General features: G+C 39.6%; 1 protein-coding gene and 1 long non-coding RNA gene across 10 annotated transcripts in view; both read right to left on the bottom strand.

The window, feature by feature from the left end:
* LOC148006238 (uncharacterized) overlaps window positions 1-15,778 on the bottom strand; it is a 901,378-nt gene that overhangs the window by 253,412 nt on the left and 632,188 nt on the right. The window lies entirely within an intron of this gene.
* Crot (carnitine O-octanoyltransferase) overlaps window positions 21-15,778 on the bottom strand; it is a 34,566-nt gene continuing 18,808 nt past the window's right edge. For all 9 annotated transcript variants that reach the window (XM_087659484.1, XM_087659483.1, XM_087659485.1 and 6 more), the window contains 11 exons: window positions 13,505-13,598; window positions 12,667-12,792; window positions 11,146-11,247; window positions 9,104-9,187; window positions 8,923-9,030; window positions 8,559-8,689; window positions 5,534-5,657; window positions 4,665-4,743; window positions 4,486-4,579; window positions 4,270-4,389; window positions 21-935 (listed from right to left, as the gene is read on the bottom strand). In XM_087659484.1, the coding sequence (XP_087515610.1) occupies window positions 815-935; window positions 4,270-4,389; window positions 4,486-4,579; window positions 4,665-4,743; window positions 5,534-5,657; window positions 8,559-8,689; window positions 8,923-9,030; window positions 9,104-9,187; window positions 11,146-11,247; window positions 12,667-12,792; window positions 13,505-13,598 (1,183 nt within the window). In that variant the 3' untranslated portion in view covers window positions 21-814. The remainder of the gene's footprint in view (window positions 936-4,269; window positions 4,390-4,485; window positions 4,580-4,664; window positions 4,744-5,533; window positions 5,658-8,558; window positions 8,690-8,922; window positions 9,031-9,103; window positions 9,188-11,145; window positions 11,248-12,666; window positions 12,793-13,504; window positions 13,599-15,778) is intronic.

The raw sequence follows: 15,778 nt of genomic DNA, 5'->3' as shown, positions 1-15,778 counted from the left end.
AAGAAAATATGAAGAAAGCAATCAGGAATCATTTTTATTGAAAATAAATGAGAAATTACAAGGATTCTGGATGCTTTATTCTTTGAGAATATAAACACTGAATTACAATGGGAGAATGTCTATATGCTAACATTTTGAATAACAGTGGGAAATAATTATAAAGTTCTGAGAATCATACTCGACATTTAACCCTTTAAAAGCCACTAACTCTACCAAGTAGATTTAAATGGAAGTGTTTTGATTTTATATTCACAAAATTAATTACAACATATCATAATGAGTTTTGCTAATATTCTTTTCTAATACAACTTGATACTTTTGTCTGTTCAAAGGAGCTATTTTAGATCAATATTGAACAATAGTGGTTTTCCCATGAAATCTCATAGGCTTGTACTCCTGTGCTGGATGTAGAAGGCACTGATGTCAGGGAAATTAGCATCTAACCATGGGTTTTATACCCTCTGGCCATTAGAAAGTATTAAAGTGCTTGAGAAATACTCTATAATTATGTTCACAGAGGACTTGCAACCTACACATGTGCCAACAAAAATATTTTAACATTAGAGTAGGATTTGTATTGTTAAAATATACAGATGTGCATTGTTGAGGCTTAAAACATTGCATAGTTCTATTCACTATGTCTGAGTTTGCATTGCTGTTGCAACACAGAAGGCTTTAAGGTAGAATAAATCTAGAGTGCATCCCTCTCTAATCCCTGCATTAACAGGTTTCCTTTAAGTCAACATTCCTTCCATGTCGTATCACCATCCCATTCTCCGTACCCAGTTTCTGTGACCTGTATGTCTCTGAGTCTCTAAAGATGAGCCGTGTTCATCAGATGTATCATATCGTGGAAAGCATGAAAAATCATCTCCACTAACTTTTCTGCATCAGTCTCAAGACATGACCTCCAGGATGAACATGTCACCACAAACCTGTGAAATACACAGCACATGAACCATTAAGTCATAGGTTCCAAGTTGTGATGCTGGGTGTTCTACCTGGCTGCTCAGACATAAAATGTGAGTTCTTGGTGATGTTATGTATATGTAACTTGACAGAAGAAGACAGAACCACAGTTAACTCATTTATACCATGCTGTGGAATCCCTACCTCAATGGATTAGACAATGCCCAAGGACAATAGTCCACAAGCACCTTTTGGACAAAGTTGCAGAAGCTTATGTCTAAATACAAATAACCAAACAGCCAAACAATCAACCAACCACTAATCAAGCACAAACCAATCAATCAACCAGCCAACCAATCAATCAACCAACTAACCGCCAACCAACCAACCCTCAACCACATACCAATCTAACCAAAGAAACGAATAAAACCCCACAAGGAACTTCTTCCTAAAAGTTGATACTGGAATGGGCTACAGTATGATCTCATGCCATTCTCTGTAAGGAAATCTGACCTGTTTATCACTTGACAAACATTTTTTAAAGGACAGATAAGAGACTAAGAAAAGCTATTTCTACATGAGCTAAAGTGGTCTCCTAAGACAAAGCTTGCCTTCTACCATCTCCTAATGGTACAATTCCAGATCTGGAAAGTAAGCAAAGGAGCCCCAGGGAGCTCAAGTAAATAGGAGAAAAACCTCGCTTTTGCTAGACTCCCAACAGAATATGTGGTTCCTACCTTTTGTGGACTAGCCTTGCAAAGTCTTAAAGAAGCTTATGGATAAATATCAAAGCCAAATATACAGGGTAAAGATTCTGGCCAGCCATGCGACCTTCACATCATTGGAAACGATGGTAAAGCACATCTTTGACGTGGGCTTTAGCTCAAGCAAAATGGAATAGAAGCACACTCTTGCCCCCCTGTCCTAGTATTTAGTGATGAAGCTTTTAGGGGAGCAATGTTAGAGAATGAACCTGGGCCTTTCATGCTAAGAAGTTAAGCTACAATTCAGTTACACTCTTAGACAGAGGAAGCTGGCTTTGGGTGCTTATAGCATATACTGAAATATATATAGGAATCCTGAAGTCGTACCTTAATTTTATCTAATAATTCAAGAGCAATATGAGTTATATTCCAACTGTACTGTGAACAAAATTCTCAAATATTTAATAATATCAAAACTGTTTTTAAAATTATTTGTATTTAAGAATTTAGTTTTTCAAATAGCTCAGTTATGTTTCTGAATGACAGAAACAGCCTTTTGTACTTGGATGATTCATAAAGAAACTTGGATGACATTGAACAGTGAAAAATGCTTTGAAGTTATACTACTTTTGTCTCCAAACTAGTACAATACTTCATAAAAATGTACAGTTGGAAATCACATGATGAACTAACAAAGGGCATATTATGCCTCTAGCGTATATACTAATTTGCAATGGTAGGAAAACACGATAGCAAAGTAATTAAACAATGTAGATTTATCTCATAGGAGACTGTAAATGACTCTTTACTACATGGATAAGCCCTTCATATGAAAGCCTGAGCTATTCAAACTTGTGATATCTAAAGCAGAGTTCATGGCAGTGAGAACATTTGGAGTCACTGAAAATGAGATAAAAGGGTGCAGCGTAATTATGGTTTAGAGTACTAAAAATGATGCGGACATTATTACGAAGTGGAAGCATCATCCAGTGATTGTCCTGGACAATGCAACAGAAATGTTAAGTAGCTGTCTGTTTTTCATATGTCGTATCTTTTTCACAAAAGAATGTAGCACACTTAAAGAAAAGTGCTATGTCAAACCATTTTAAATCATACAATCTTCAAGTTTGACAATGAAAAGAAAAATTGACACAATCCCCAAGTGTTTCATCTGAGAGATAGCAGTGTCAATTAGGCTTGCAGGAAGGGCCATTTAGTAAATATTTATGTGCATCAGTGTTGGGGTATCCCTCCAGATAGCTCAAAGAAGAAAACTTGGCAAATTAAACAAGTGCACCCACCTTGAGGTGGGAGCTTATTGAAAATTCAGGGAATAAGCTTAGTGTGGCTGGAGTAAATGAAATATGGTGTACATCACAGAAGACAGAGTCAATGACAGTCAAGAGTGCAATCATACGGTCTCTGGCAAGACTTGACATTTTACTGAATGGTTTTAAAGAATGACATGACCTGAGTTTTTCCACCATGTAGGTTGCAGAGTCATCAGGCTTAGAAGGAAGTACCTTTAACCACTGAGCCACCTGGCCGGGCACTGAGCACGGCTTCCACAGAGAGGACAGCTCATGGTTCATAGGGTATAGCATGTAAGTGAAAAGGGATGGTGGCTTGGCTCATGTACCAGCAGCAGACTCTAGAAAGCTGTATCTGATGTGGTAACAGGTGATGTCCTTCATGGACTTCATTACTGACTCCTACCTCCAAGTTGAGGATAAAGCCTTTAAGAAGAGGATCTCCTTTGTCTTCTGTCCTTAGCACCAAAACACAGGGCATACTGTTACGGTCCTCTAAATACCTCCTAAATGAGTGAATGGATCTTCATCCCAGGATCATTGAAAGTCATTTAAGAAAGTGAGCTATCTGTGGCCCAAACTCATGCCACTGATATAACACAGAGCCTATTATGTATCAGGGAATATGTTAAAACTGATGCTCAATTATTACTTTGGGCATCTTGAGTAACCTTGAACTCTTTTATGGAAAAATATCAAAATTGATGTAAAACTTGTTATTTAATTTTTAATTTGTCCCTCAGTGTACACAAATGGAATCCTATTGTGCTATACAATCCACCACCTCAGAAGCCTACAGTGATAAGTGACACTTACGTAACTAACTGCACACAAGTCATCCGGCAGGGAAGCAGAAAATAAGATCTGCCAGAAGGAAATGTATGAAAACAATATGCTAGAAACTAAAATACTAATGGACTATTCATATTATTACTCAGTTTTCTGCGTCCCACATGAAATGCCCCAAGCTTGACTTTAGACTGCAGGTAGACCCACAAATATAGAGGGCTATATACACTTTAACTTGCCCAAAATACCCTGTATGGTGAAATATATTTTTTTAAATGTACAGGTTTCGCAGATGATGTCACTGTAACACAGGATGTTACTGAAATATCCTGAAATGTCAATCAGCATAAAAGCCCCCAGACGGTGATTTTACAAGGATCTCAAAAGCAGAGGAGAGAAATATAATACATGTTAAGTACCCAGGTGGCAAAGTGTCTGGTCCTGTAGCAAATGGCAGGTAACGTGAGTAAGATCACAGAATAGAAAAATACTAAAATCAGAAACGAGTTACGCTTCTTACTGTATCTGAAGATTAAAGGGCAGTAGAGTAGGCTTACCTGTCATCTCTGATGTGGTAGAAAAAGCCGTATCCATTATGTACCATGGGAACCACGACTCCCTGAATTCGTAAGTAACCAACCAGACTTGTTGACAGCACAAAATTCCCACCTCCTCCACTGTGAGGCACAAAGAAAAGATGTCCATTAGGCTGCAGATGCTGTGCTCCTTCTAATACCCAGAGAGAATGGTGATGCACCATTACCCCAAATTACCTTCTGGAGAAAAGTGGATCCTCAAACAGTTCTGGAACAGGGAGGCCTTCCTCTTTTGCTATGAGCAAAAGGCCTAAAAGGTGACGGTCAAATCCTGCAAGGAAATTCCAAGCCTGATATCAGAAAAAAGAGTTTCCAATAAAAGATTTTTTAAACAAGAACGATTCAAGCTTAAGTACCTTTTCCATGGGAACAATCTCTCATCATCTTGTTATGCTTTGCAAAAGCGTCTAACATCTTTTGCTGACGTTCAAGGAGCTGTGTCACAAATGAAAACAGTTAATTTTCAAAACAGATCTATACATGAACTCAATACCAAACTCTACGAAACCCAAAGCAGCAAGAGAAGACTCATCCAGTGGCTGGAGCGGGGTAAGGGAGGAGGAGGAAAGACCCCTCAGTAGAACTCTGAGGCTTGCTTCTCTCTCTCCTTAGTCACACCGCCCTGCCCTCCCCATAAGCCTTGATTTTTTTTTATTGTCTTCTTCCCTAAAATTGGAAAGAGCAGTGTTGACAACTGCTTTGAGACACTTATAATACTAATAAAAAAAAGTGGAACTTAAAAATTAAAATATAACTAACTACAAAATTAATCCCTCTATTAACTAACATAATCATGTCTTTCCAAACTAAAACAGGCAATATTTCAAAATGACAGGGAAGAAACACACTGTTGTCTAAATACTTAAAAGTATTCAAAACTCAACACATACATCAGGTTCTAGTCCTAGTGACTTCAAAAAGGAACTAGACATTCGCTGCATGATGAAAAGCATCCTTCTAAAGGTCTTTGCAAAGTTCTACTTTGTACTGCTGCTGGTCTAAAGGTAGATGAACATTGCTGAAAACCTCAGTACAGAAGACGTCTGCCTTAGAAAGTACACCCATGGGCTTTTCAGATCTGATGCCTCGTCCTCCTGGGCACATATATCAGTGGCAAATTAATACTTGGCAAACCTTAGGAAAATGTCTTAAAATAATCAGGGGAATAGAAGCAAAAACACCATTGAGAGGCCAGTTCTGTCAGTCTTTTCTGTCCAATACTCACACTGGCAGAAGGATCCTGCATGGACTGGCACCACCTGACGGCCTCCACTGTACAAGATCGCACAGTCTCTGTTCGGCCATGGTAAAAGTATCTTGTCATAGCTGTTTCATAGCAGCAACCGGGGCTAAAATAGTTTTAAGGGTATCAGAAGATAATTTTCTAATGTTATTACAAATATAGCCACATGCTAAAACAATTTTCTGATTACAGACCAAGACTACAAGTCAGCCTAAAAGTGTTACTTTCTATAAAGGCTGTTTTCAAAACCAGAGAATAAGAAAACAGTCTGATAACTTTGCCTATTTTTTTCTTTTGCTTCCTTTCTTTTGTGTTTCTGAGACATAGTTTCTCTGTATAACATCCCTGGCTGCCTTGGAACTTGCTCTGTATCTGTACACCAGGCTGGCCTGGAACGCACAGAAGCCTGCCTGCCTCTGCCTCCTGAGTACCGGGATTAAAGGCGTGTGCAGTGGCCACCCAGCTGGCAGAGGTTACTTTCTAGGCTCAGCGGCTTTAGGATGTAAGCACTGTGGGCTGTGACAGCATTCTCCAAGAAGGCCCCCAAGGTCCTACGCTGCGTGCTATTTGTGCTTTGGCACACTGTGAATGTGGAGTGGAATTATCGACTTGCTTTAGTGCAGAGAATACAGCAAAAGTAAAGGGCCATGAGGTTACAAATAGAGTTGTCCTTTTTACTTCCTTGCTTTGAAAAAAGCCAACTAGCGTGGTGCGACTGGCTCTGTGGAGTTAAAAACTGAAGAGAAAGGGCCTCACACTAGAAGACACTGGGGATTCAGGAAACTACACAAAACTACACAGAAATTAATAGGAAATGCAACAGGAGGAAGACAGGGAACGGGATGCTTAGGCTTAAACATTTAAAGGCAGATCAATCAAGTGCAACACGTGGGCCTACACAGCCTGCTGCCCATGTTTCCCATGATGCTGTAACACACAGTTTGCAGCAGGCCAGCCTTACATATGCCACAGGTAAGGAAGGCTGTTTTTTCTTAAAGGTTGCTCAAGGCTTTGCAGAACTGTCAAGAGAGCCAGCGTTTTCAGGCCAATTCGTGGATGGAAGATGAAAACAGTTGAAGTTTGATAAGCTGTTGAATGCCACTTTCCTCTGCCCAAGGGATCTGTTACTTCTTAAGACTCGTGAACAGAAAGAACGCAGGACGAACAGGAAATTACTGGTAAGGCAGAGAAACTGAACTGGGCTTTCAGTAGTCTCAGTGACAGGTAAAACAATACTAGCATTTACCGTTACGAGGAGCCAGGGTAGCAGTGGCCAAGATGACTCGTCAGCCCATCCATGCATCTCAGTCCAGACAGAAAAACACTTGACACATGTATGCTCATTCAATCAAAACTCAACAGCACAGGAACAGCAGGCCAGGCTCTCAACAGCATAAGGGTTCTGTGAGAGCCCAGCTCACACGGGAGCGAATGTCTACTTTTCCATCCCCAGCCACACAACAGCACCACGAGAAAAATATAGGCGAGAACCAAGCTGAAGTGAGGAAAATCAACACTCCTCACAGAGCAGCTGACTTTGAATTTGGAAAACCCAAAACGTTTTGTTTTAACTGGTGGGAACTAAGACCATGACATTTCAGGATATAAAATCAAGAGGTAAAATCAGATGATTTGATGTAATGAACAGAAATTTAGAAAACCACTCCATTTATAAAAGCGTTGAAAAGAAGATTAAATTTAAGGAAATGTACAGGACTGGATACTGAAACTTAACTACTGGTGGGAAAAAAGGAAGGCTTAAATCTACATTCAGGCAGCAGTTCAACTAAAAGTGGCTAAAAGACTCAAATGCAAATCTTAATACTGCTTTTTGTAAAGTTAGAAAAATTCATTCTAAAATTTATATACAATTTCAAGAATTCCAAAATCGACAGAACAATCCTGTAAAGAAGGAAATGTTGAACAAGTCACCTTTCAGTTTAGAACAACAAAACTAATTTTTAGAAAAGAAGGAGAAAGACAACTGAAGAGAGCTGAGAACAAGGTGTCCCACCTCCCGTCAACAGACTTTCAGAGGTGGAACGAAGACCATTCACCTGGAGAAAGCAGTGTTCTCCACAGTGGAAGGAGAGCTGGATATGGAAAAGGCATAAATTAATTTCATGTATTAACTTCCTTGGAAGACACATGCCCAGAAAGTATGGGTGTTTGTAGATGACTTCAGCATTTGTATCAGTGGACTATAAGGATGGGAAAAATTTTGTCCTTACCATGTGAGTGGGCATCACCTAATCTAGTGAAAAAAATTAATCTACAGAAAAAAATGAGTTTGAGGACAGGAAAAGTTACCATCTGAGCTGGAGTGTGTATTGTTTCCTGCCTTGGACATGGGAGCTCCTGGTCATTGGGCCTTTGGAACTGGACTGGACCTTATGTCACTTGATTCTCTTGTCAAGAATGTGTACTCACCTGGAATCGTAGCAGCAACTTGCCATTTCTTTGGTTGGCATATCATGGGGCCTCTATAGTTATGTAAGCCAGTTTCCATAATAAACTTCTTCCCTTAAATACCCACAAAAAACTGCACGGACACACACATGGAATCCCAACATCGAGTCTTTTCTTCCCCCATATAAAAAGATGAACTTAAATGGATTATAGATCTACAGAAAGAACTCACAATTTTGAAAGAAAATGGGAAAATCCTCGGTGCTTGGGATTTGCTTGATTTCGTTGATAAAAAAGGAAATACATTGGATTTCATCAGAATGTAACAGAATGTGTGGGTCAAAGGCACCTTGAAGAGAGCAAATGGTATGGGACAGAACAGGCGTGCACAGGGGTTTCACATGGTAGGGCATTCTCAGAGCCTAGGTCCTTCAAATGATCCTGACGAAGAATCAACAGAAAAACATACGCAACTGTCACAGACTGGGCTCTACCAATCTGATGAGACCCCAAGGGAAGAACAGGTGAGAAAATCCACTGTGAAGTGAGGAAGCAATGGCCGTGTAAAGTTAAGATATGAACCAGGACAACGGCTTACCGTCCATGAAGTCTGTAGTAGGCGAGCTGAAGAGCGAGCTGAATAAAGGTGTCAGGGTGAAGGGCCTCCTTCTTAGTGAGCTTTTTGCCAAAAGATGTGAAGGTAGATGCTGCTATCTGTAAATCAGATGCCTAACAGAGAACCAAGCAGAAGCAGTGAAAAATCACAGAAAGGTGACACTCCAAAGTTCAAAGGGAATCAAAGGATTATTTGCATTAATCACCAGGCATAAAGAATTAGAGGTATTAAGGTTATAATTTTAAGATATGTTATGAAGCCATGTTTTGAGTAATAACCACAGTTTCATATATGTCAGCTAATAGAAAGAACACATTACTAACTTAAAAGAAACACTAAAACCTACTGCTTTGAGGTGTTGGGCTTTGGCTTGGTAGACGTCATTCAGTATCTTCTCATCCACAGTGAAAGCCAGCTCCTCTGGCAACGGTATATCCCGGACTTTTTCTGAACCCTGAAAATAGAAGACTTTAAATATTTCTGTGGGGAAAACAGTAGAGAAGGACGACGGGCTTGCCCTGACATACCTTCCATCTCCCTTCCGTCTCTAGGAGCTTCTCATCAACATAGTGAGCAATGTTCACCATAACCATTGCATCATAAGGAGCATGCTAAAATGAGAACACACGAGGTTGAGTAGTTTGTGTCAAATCAAAATCTGACCCAGAATTTCTCACTTTCTTTACTTTGAACTGATAAGGTATGCCCGCCTTCCAGTATCTGACTCCCTAATGATACAACTCTGTCTTACAATACAGGAACTGCTGATTTTCAAGACAAGGAAAAAATGAGCAAGTATTCAAAAATGAAAGCACACAGTAGGGCTCTTGGAGTTTGACTGGAACTACAATCCAAAGACATTACTGGGAGTTGGAGCAGGTATACCCTGTGTCTTGTGAGAATATTATAGAATATTATAGAAATCAGTGTAGAAATCAGTGTAGAGTGTAGAAATCAGGCGAGGACAGCAGACTGCAGCAGTTAAGAAGAACGTGAACATCTAGCTAAGAGAGGGTCACCAAGAACTAGAAAGCAGGGCTAGTGTGCACAGATCTACACAGATGCCTAGATTCTGTAGAAATAACTCGTAATGCTAAGTGCTGTGAGAAGGATGGGCTGTGCTACTTTTGTGCCCACCTACTTTTGGAATAGCTACGTCACTATTCTTTAGGCAACCACAATATCCCTCATATTGCATTGAAGGAGACCCATCTGCCCACAATGTTCCGAGGGTAGACAGCAGCCTAAGCCAGGCTTATGAGAGCACACTTAACCCCCAAGGACTACGTTTCACACAAGCCAATAGCAACCAGTGAGAACTACTCCAGGACCTCTTCTGGAGCTACTGGAACACGCTGGCTAGTCACACAGCTAGGAGAGCCTCGGTGACCTTAAATCTGCAAATACAATAACCACATCAGGCACTGCACCTGAAAAGCAGCTCTAACTGCAAAAATGAGGACATATTTTATAGTGACTTCACGCATGGGTTTCCCATATCTAAGAATATAACTAAGCCAACATCTTCCTAAGCTAATGCCAGATTAAATTCCATCAAATAAAACTGAGTAAGTTATGCTTAATAAAACCACTAACACAAGACCAGAGATGTAGCTCAGAGTAGATCATTGGCCTAACACGCACACAGAACCCTCTGTTCACGCTCCACACCAAGACAGACAGACGCCCACTGAAGCCTGAGGTTTGGGGTTTTGTTTTATTTCATTCCCTGGTTCACAGATTTCCTGAATGGAAGACTAAGACAGAGCTGGTCAAATCCATGGGAAACAGTACAAGAGAAACAAGGAAGTAGTCATTTTGTGAAGGGTAAAATGGTAGCAGTCCCTAGACTTTTTACTATCCATGGTCGACTGTTCCACATATCCTGCCATTTTGGGAATAGTTACACAGTCCTTACTTGAAATGCTAGTGCTATCTTTCAAGTTAGGATGGAAATTTTTGCAAGAAAATAGGTTTTCAATGTTTTCACTGATTTTTAAAAATATTTTTCCTTTCCTTTTGAGATTATACTATAATTACATCATTTCCCCCTTCCCTTTCCTCTTTCCAAACACTCCTGTGTACTCCTCCTTGCCCTCTTTGAAATCATGGCCTCTTATCATTGATGGTTGTTATTTGCAATGTGTATACACACACACACACACACACACACACACATGTATTTGCAAATATAACCTATTCATTCTGTACAATGTTACTTGTATATTTACAGGGATGACCATTTGTTACTGGGCAATCAACTGGTATGTTGTTCCCCATGGAGAACTACTTGATAACAATAGGTTTTAGGAAATTACTCTGCATAAAAATTACATTCAAAATCCTTTTTGTAGATATGCTCCAAACTGTTGGCCTACAACAGAACCTGACCTATGTTCTGCTTTCACTGACAATTCAGAACAAAACATTTTATTATAATAATATTAAAACTAAAAAACCATTTACCTACAGTACACGGCAGTAAGGTATCGCAGTATGGTATAAGTCTTTGTACCCTCAATGTAAGAAGTTACAGAGGGGAGACACACCCTGGTAACAACATACTCACATCACAGCTACAGCCAAATATTCCGTTAGCAAAGGAAATCAGATTATAGGACTTGTCACCCCAGCGCACTGCTGGATCTCCACCAAGAAGCATTTCAAAGACCTATAAAACATTTTATTTTTCAAAATTAAAAGTGTTTTAACACTGGTTTACAAGCAGACTTAAGAATATGTATCAGTTCACTTTTATATCAACCAAATTTAATCAAATGGTAGTTTTGTGAAGATTCAACAGGTAATTCTGGGTCTGGCTTGAGCTATTTCTTAAATCTCAAATTATGAAAATCTGATCATAAAATTGAATGTTAACAGATTATTCATACATATAATTACAGCAGACGCCTTCTGAAACTTGGGTAATGTAAGAAGCCTAGAGCTAAGAGTAAAATATCTTAACAACCCATAGACCACTAATGTCTTAACAACCTATAGACCACTAATGTCTTAACAACTCATAGATCATTAATGTCTTAACAACTCATAGATCATTAATGTCTTAACAACCCATAGACCACTAATGTCTTAACAACCTATAGACCACTAATGTCTTAACAACTCATAGATCACTAATGTCTTAACAACTCATAGACCACTCACACAGGATTTTTCAATCCGTAGATCCTCACACACTGAGTCCTGAAACAATTTACACAGAATAAATACTATTCCTTACAAATAATAAAACAAAAGAGAAATGGCAGAGTACATGACAGATAGTAAAAGTAGCCATTGTTTTATGAAACTTCAATTAAGTGTGTGTGTGTGTGTGTATTTAACTATAGTGGGCTACAATCTGTATTTGCAAGTATAGACTATGATTTGAATAACACTGAATTATTCCTTAAAAACTATTTCAGCAATTTCCTTCTCTTTGAAACATAGCTAAAAATTGTTTTAACTAGAAGGTTTTAATCTTGGATTTTTCTCCCCTATAATTTAATGCTGATGAATGTGCTATGAAGTAACAAATTCTTCCAAAAGACGAGACTTTACTAATGTTTCCCTGGAGGTAAAAGCATTACCCAAGGTTAGGAAATGACAGTAAAATAAGCCACATTTACAGTTAAACTCTCTTAAGCAGTCAATGTATTCAATAAACCTGAATGATATAGTCAATTACTTGCAGGGTGGGGTAATAAGCGGGAACCTCCACTGTGACTGGTACAGGTAGGTATGGGTTACAGATAGGGTCTCACATCACCTCTGGAAAGAGAAGTTAACTTGCCTCAGTGTTCCATGCAGATATTCTATGCATGCAGTTGGCGGAAAAGTTTAGAACACTGGCATGTATGCAAATCATAGCCACACTTCTTTAAACAAGGTCCAAAATACGTCTAAACAGACTTAAATATCAAGTACTTACAGAGCACTAGTCACTATGTATGAGATTCAATTTGGTACACAATGTAGTTAATAGCTGAGAAAAATTCTAAGACTGTGATTAAAAAAAAAAGTCTCATGTTTAACAGATAGAAAGCGTCCTACAGAAAACTGTGTAGGAAGATAAGAGAACAAAAGTTACCTGAGAAAAATTTTCTGGGGTTGCATGTGGACTGGTGTCTTCTATGGAATACACAAATAAACTGGATTGAATTTTTTCTAATAAAGTCAAGTTCTCTGGATCAAGACCAATCAGATATTCTCTTGCCTAAAGAGCAAGGAGATGATTAAATGTTATGGTTTAAATATAACACATCTAGAAAGGATTAAGGGTCTGTTAGAAAGAACAACATAAGATTACAATTAGCACTGAGATCCACGACCTGACAATGAACAGCGTGATAGATTTTCGAGGTGCTCAGGCCTGAATGGGATACCTGTCACCCCTCCCCTCAAGCTCAGGACCTATACAGAAGAGCAGTCAGGGGGACTGTAAGAACCAGAGGCGCTGGGTAAGTTTAAGGAAGCAGTGATTTCTAGATGAGACAGTGAATGCACAGTGAATGACAGTGAATGAACTCACAGAGACTGTGATAGCATGCACGAGGCCTGCACCAGTGCAAGCCAGACAAAAATGCCAGCATGACGAAAGGGAAGTGGACACAAAGTCACACCCCTAACAAAGCTCTTCACACAGGACGCTTCCGGGAGAGGGAAGATCAGTTTTCCCAATGGAATGGACAACCACGCTCCAGGGCGTTCATGCTCAGGAGGAGTTGGCAAACACCAATGTGGCTCTGGTTTTAGTGGCTTGTTTTTGTTTTTAAGAAAGAAAGAACTTGAAGTCGGGTAGACAGAAGGGGAGGAGAATCTGATCTGAGAGGAAAAGAATATGATAAAATATACTATTTTATCTTCTCAAGGAATAAAAACAAAAGATGGAATGAGCATATGCAGGAAAGACGTGCATGAATCCTTACCTTCGCCCACCGAGTTCGCTCCTCACTGGTTAATGCCGCTATACTGGGCCCAACAGGTTCATTCCAGCATTTCTGGTAGATGTATGTCAGTTGTCTTATGGAAGATTAATAGAAAGCATATTCAAAATGAATGGACAGGATACACAGGAGCTACAGAAGCCTGTACACACACACACACTCACACACACTCACACTCACACACACTCACACACACTCACACACACACATACTCACACACACTCACACACACTCACAAACACACTCACTCACACACACATACTCACACACACACATTCACACACTCACACACACATATACACTCACACACACACTCACACACACACTCACACTCACACACACATTCACTCACACACACACATACACACACACACACTCATCCACACTCACACACACACTCACATTTTATACTTCAAAATAAGCTTAGATGATAGAATTTAAACTTGGAAAACATGAACATTTCCAGAGTTCAGATAAATAAATACCTTCTCTATAGGAAAAGCCTGAAAAAGTATTTTGGTAGTTATCGTATAGTATCATGTCCTTCTAATTAAAAGTTGTATACACATGCATAAAACCAGAAAACTTACTGTATGCTCAATTATTATTTGTGCTTTACCCAGAAACAAAAGTACCATGTAGCCAATTTTAAATGTTTCATAAGTATCATTGTATTAATGTTGGCAATTATATTTTAAACAATTGACTATGTGTGGTGATGCACAGTCTGTAATTCAAGCACAGCAGAAGGCAGGGCAGCATAGTGAGCCTGAAAAATGGGGCACGGACTCATGTGTCCAAAGACTTTATGGGATGAGGATAAAGTGTTTTCTCACTCTCTAAAAAGGGACTGCACATGGAGACGCTCTCCTCATTACAGGGACTGCACATGATGTGCACAGGTTCCTCTGTTTATTTGTATTTGGAACACTGATGAAGAAATAATTTCCTGGCAACAAAAAAAAATTTCTTTTTTTTTTTGTTTGTTTTGTTTTTGAGACAAAGTTTCACTGTGTAATCCCTGTCTGTTCTGGAACTCAGACTGCAGACCAGGCTAGCTTTCAATTCCAGAGATCCACCTGCCTCTGCCTCCCCAGTGCTGGGATTAAAGGTGTGCCCCACCACCATGGGGCTTTCTTTCCTAACTAATAGTATTCTGTGAGTACATGAGGATTTCCTCATCAAACCACCAGCATATGAGAGGGCTTCCCTTGCCTCTTCCTGATCACTTTAGAGGAGAAAAAAAATTAAAGAATATAAAAAAAAAAAGACAAATAGGGCTGGTGAGATGGCTCAGAGGTTAAGAGCACTGGCTGCTCTTCCAGAGGACCTGAGTTCAATTCCCAGCAAACACAAGATGGCTCACAACTATCTGCAAGGGCATCTGTTGCCTTTGTCTGGCATTCGGGTGTACATGCAGCAGAGCACTCCTACATTAAATAAATGAATAAATAAGTAAATAAATACATACATAAATAGGACACAAAAATAGAACCCATGTGGCAAAGTTTAATAAGCTTTCAAATTAAGAACTGTTTCTAAAAGAAAGGCCTCCAATAGAGCAGAAGAACAAGTCATTCTCATATCCTATCCTGTACAGAGCACATACATCCAAGAAAGCAGCATTCACACACCAAAATAGAGTAATAACATACTCTATTTTATAGAGTATATATTTGGTGTTAGGACGCTTATGTGTAAATCCCTGCTGGGTACCTGTCCTTGCCTTCTGCTGTCGACTGAAACACTCCATTACTTGTCAAGTCCTCTGAATCCAGCCCAGACGACTAAGTCTTGTACAAGGGTTTCCCAATAGGCTATTTTATTACTCTATTTTGACCTGTGTGGGGACATGTATACTGTGTGAGTATTTAGCTATTCTCTGGGTGTATTTTTCTATCTGTTTGTAATATGTTGTAAAAATCAATCAATCATTAAGGGGCTAGAAGATAACTCAATTGTGCTTCCTATGTAAGCATGAAGAGTCTGAGCTCAGTCCCCAGCATCTATGTATAAGGCTAGTCATGGCAATGTTCACCTGTAACCCCAGTGCTGGGATGGCAGTGGGGGAGGGGAGTGACAGGTAGACCTACAAAGCTTACTGCCAGCCATTCTAGGTAGTCACAGAGCACCAGGTTCAGTAAGAGACCCTCTCTCAGAAAAGACAGTGAAGAATCATGGCAGACAATACCTCGCTTCTACCTCTGGCCTACACACACATACACACAGAGGCATGAGTACATGTATCCACATACA

This window comes from Rattus norvegicus, chromosome 4 (assembly GCF_021556685.1).
Source record: "Rattus norvegicus strain SHRSP/BbbUtx chromosome 4, alternate assembly SHRSP_T2T, whole genome shotgun sequence".
In the NCBI taxonomy this organism is placed as follows: domain Eukaryota; kingdom Metazoa; phylum Chordata; class Mammalia; order Rodentia; family Muridae; genus Rattus; species Rattus norvegicus.
Note: the sequence above shows the minus strand (reverse complement) of the source record. Positions and strands in the feature narration are given on the sequence as shown.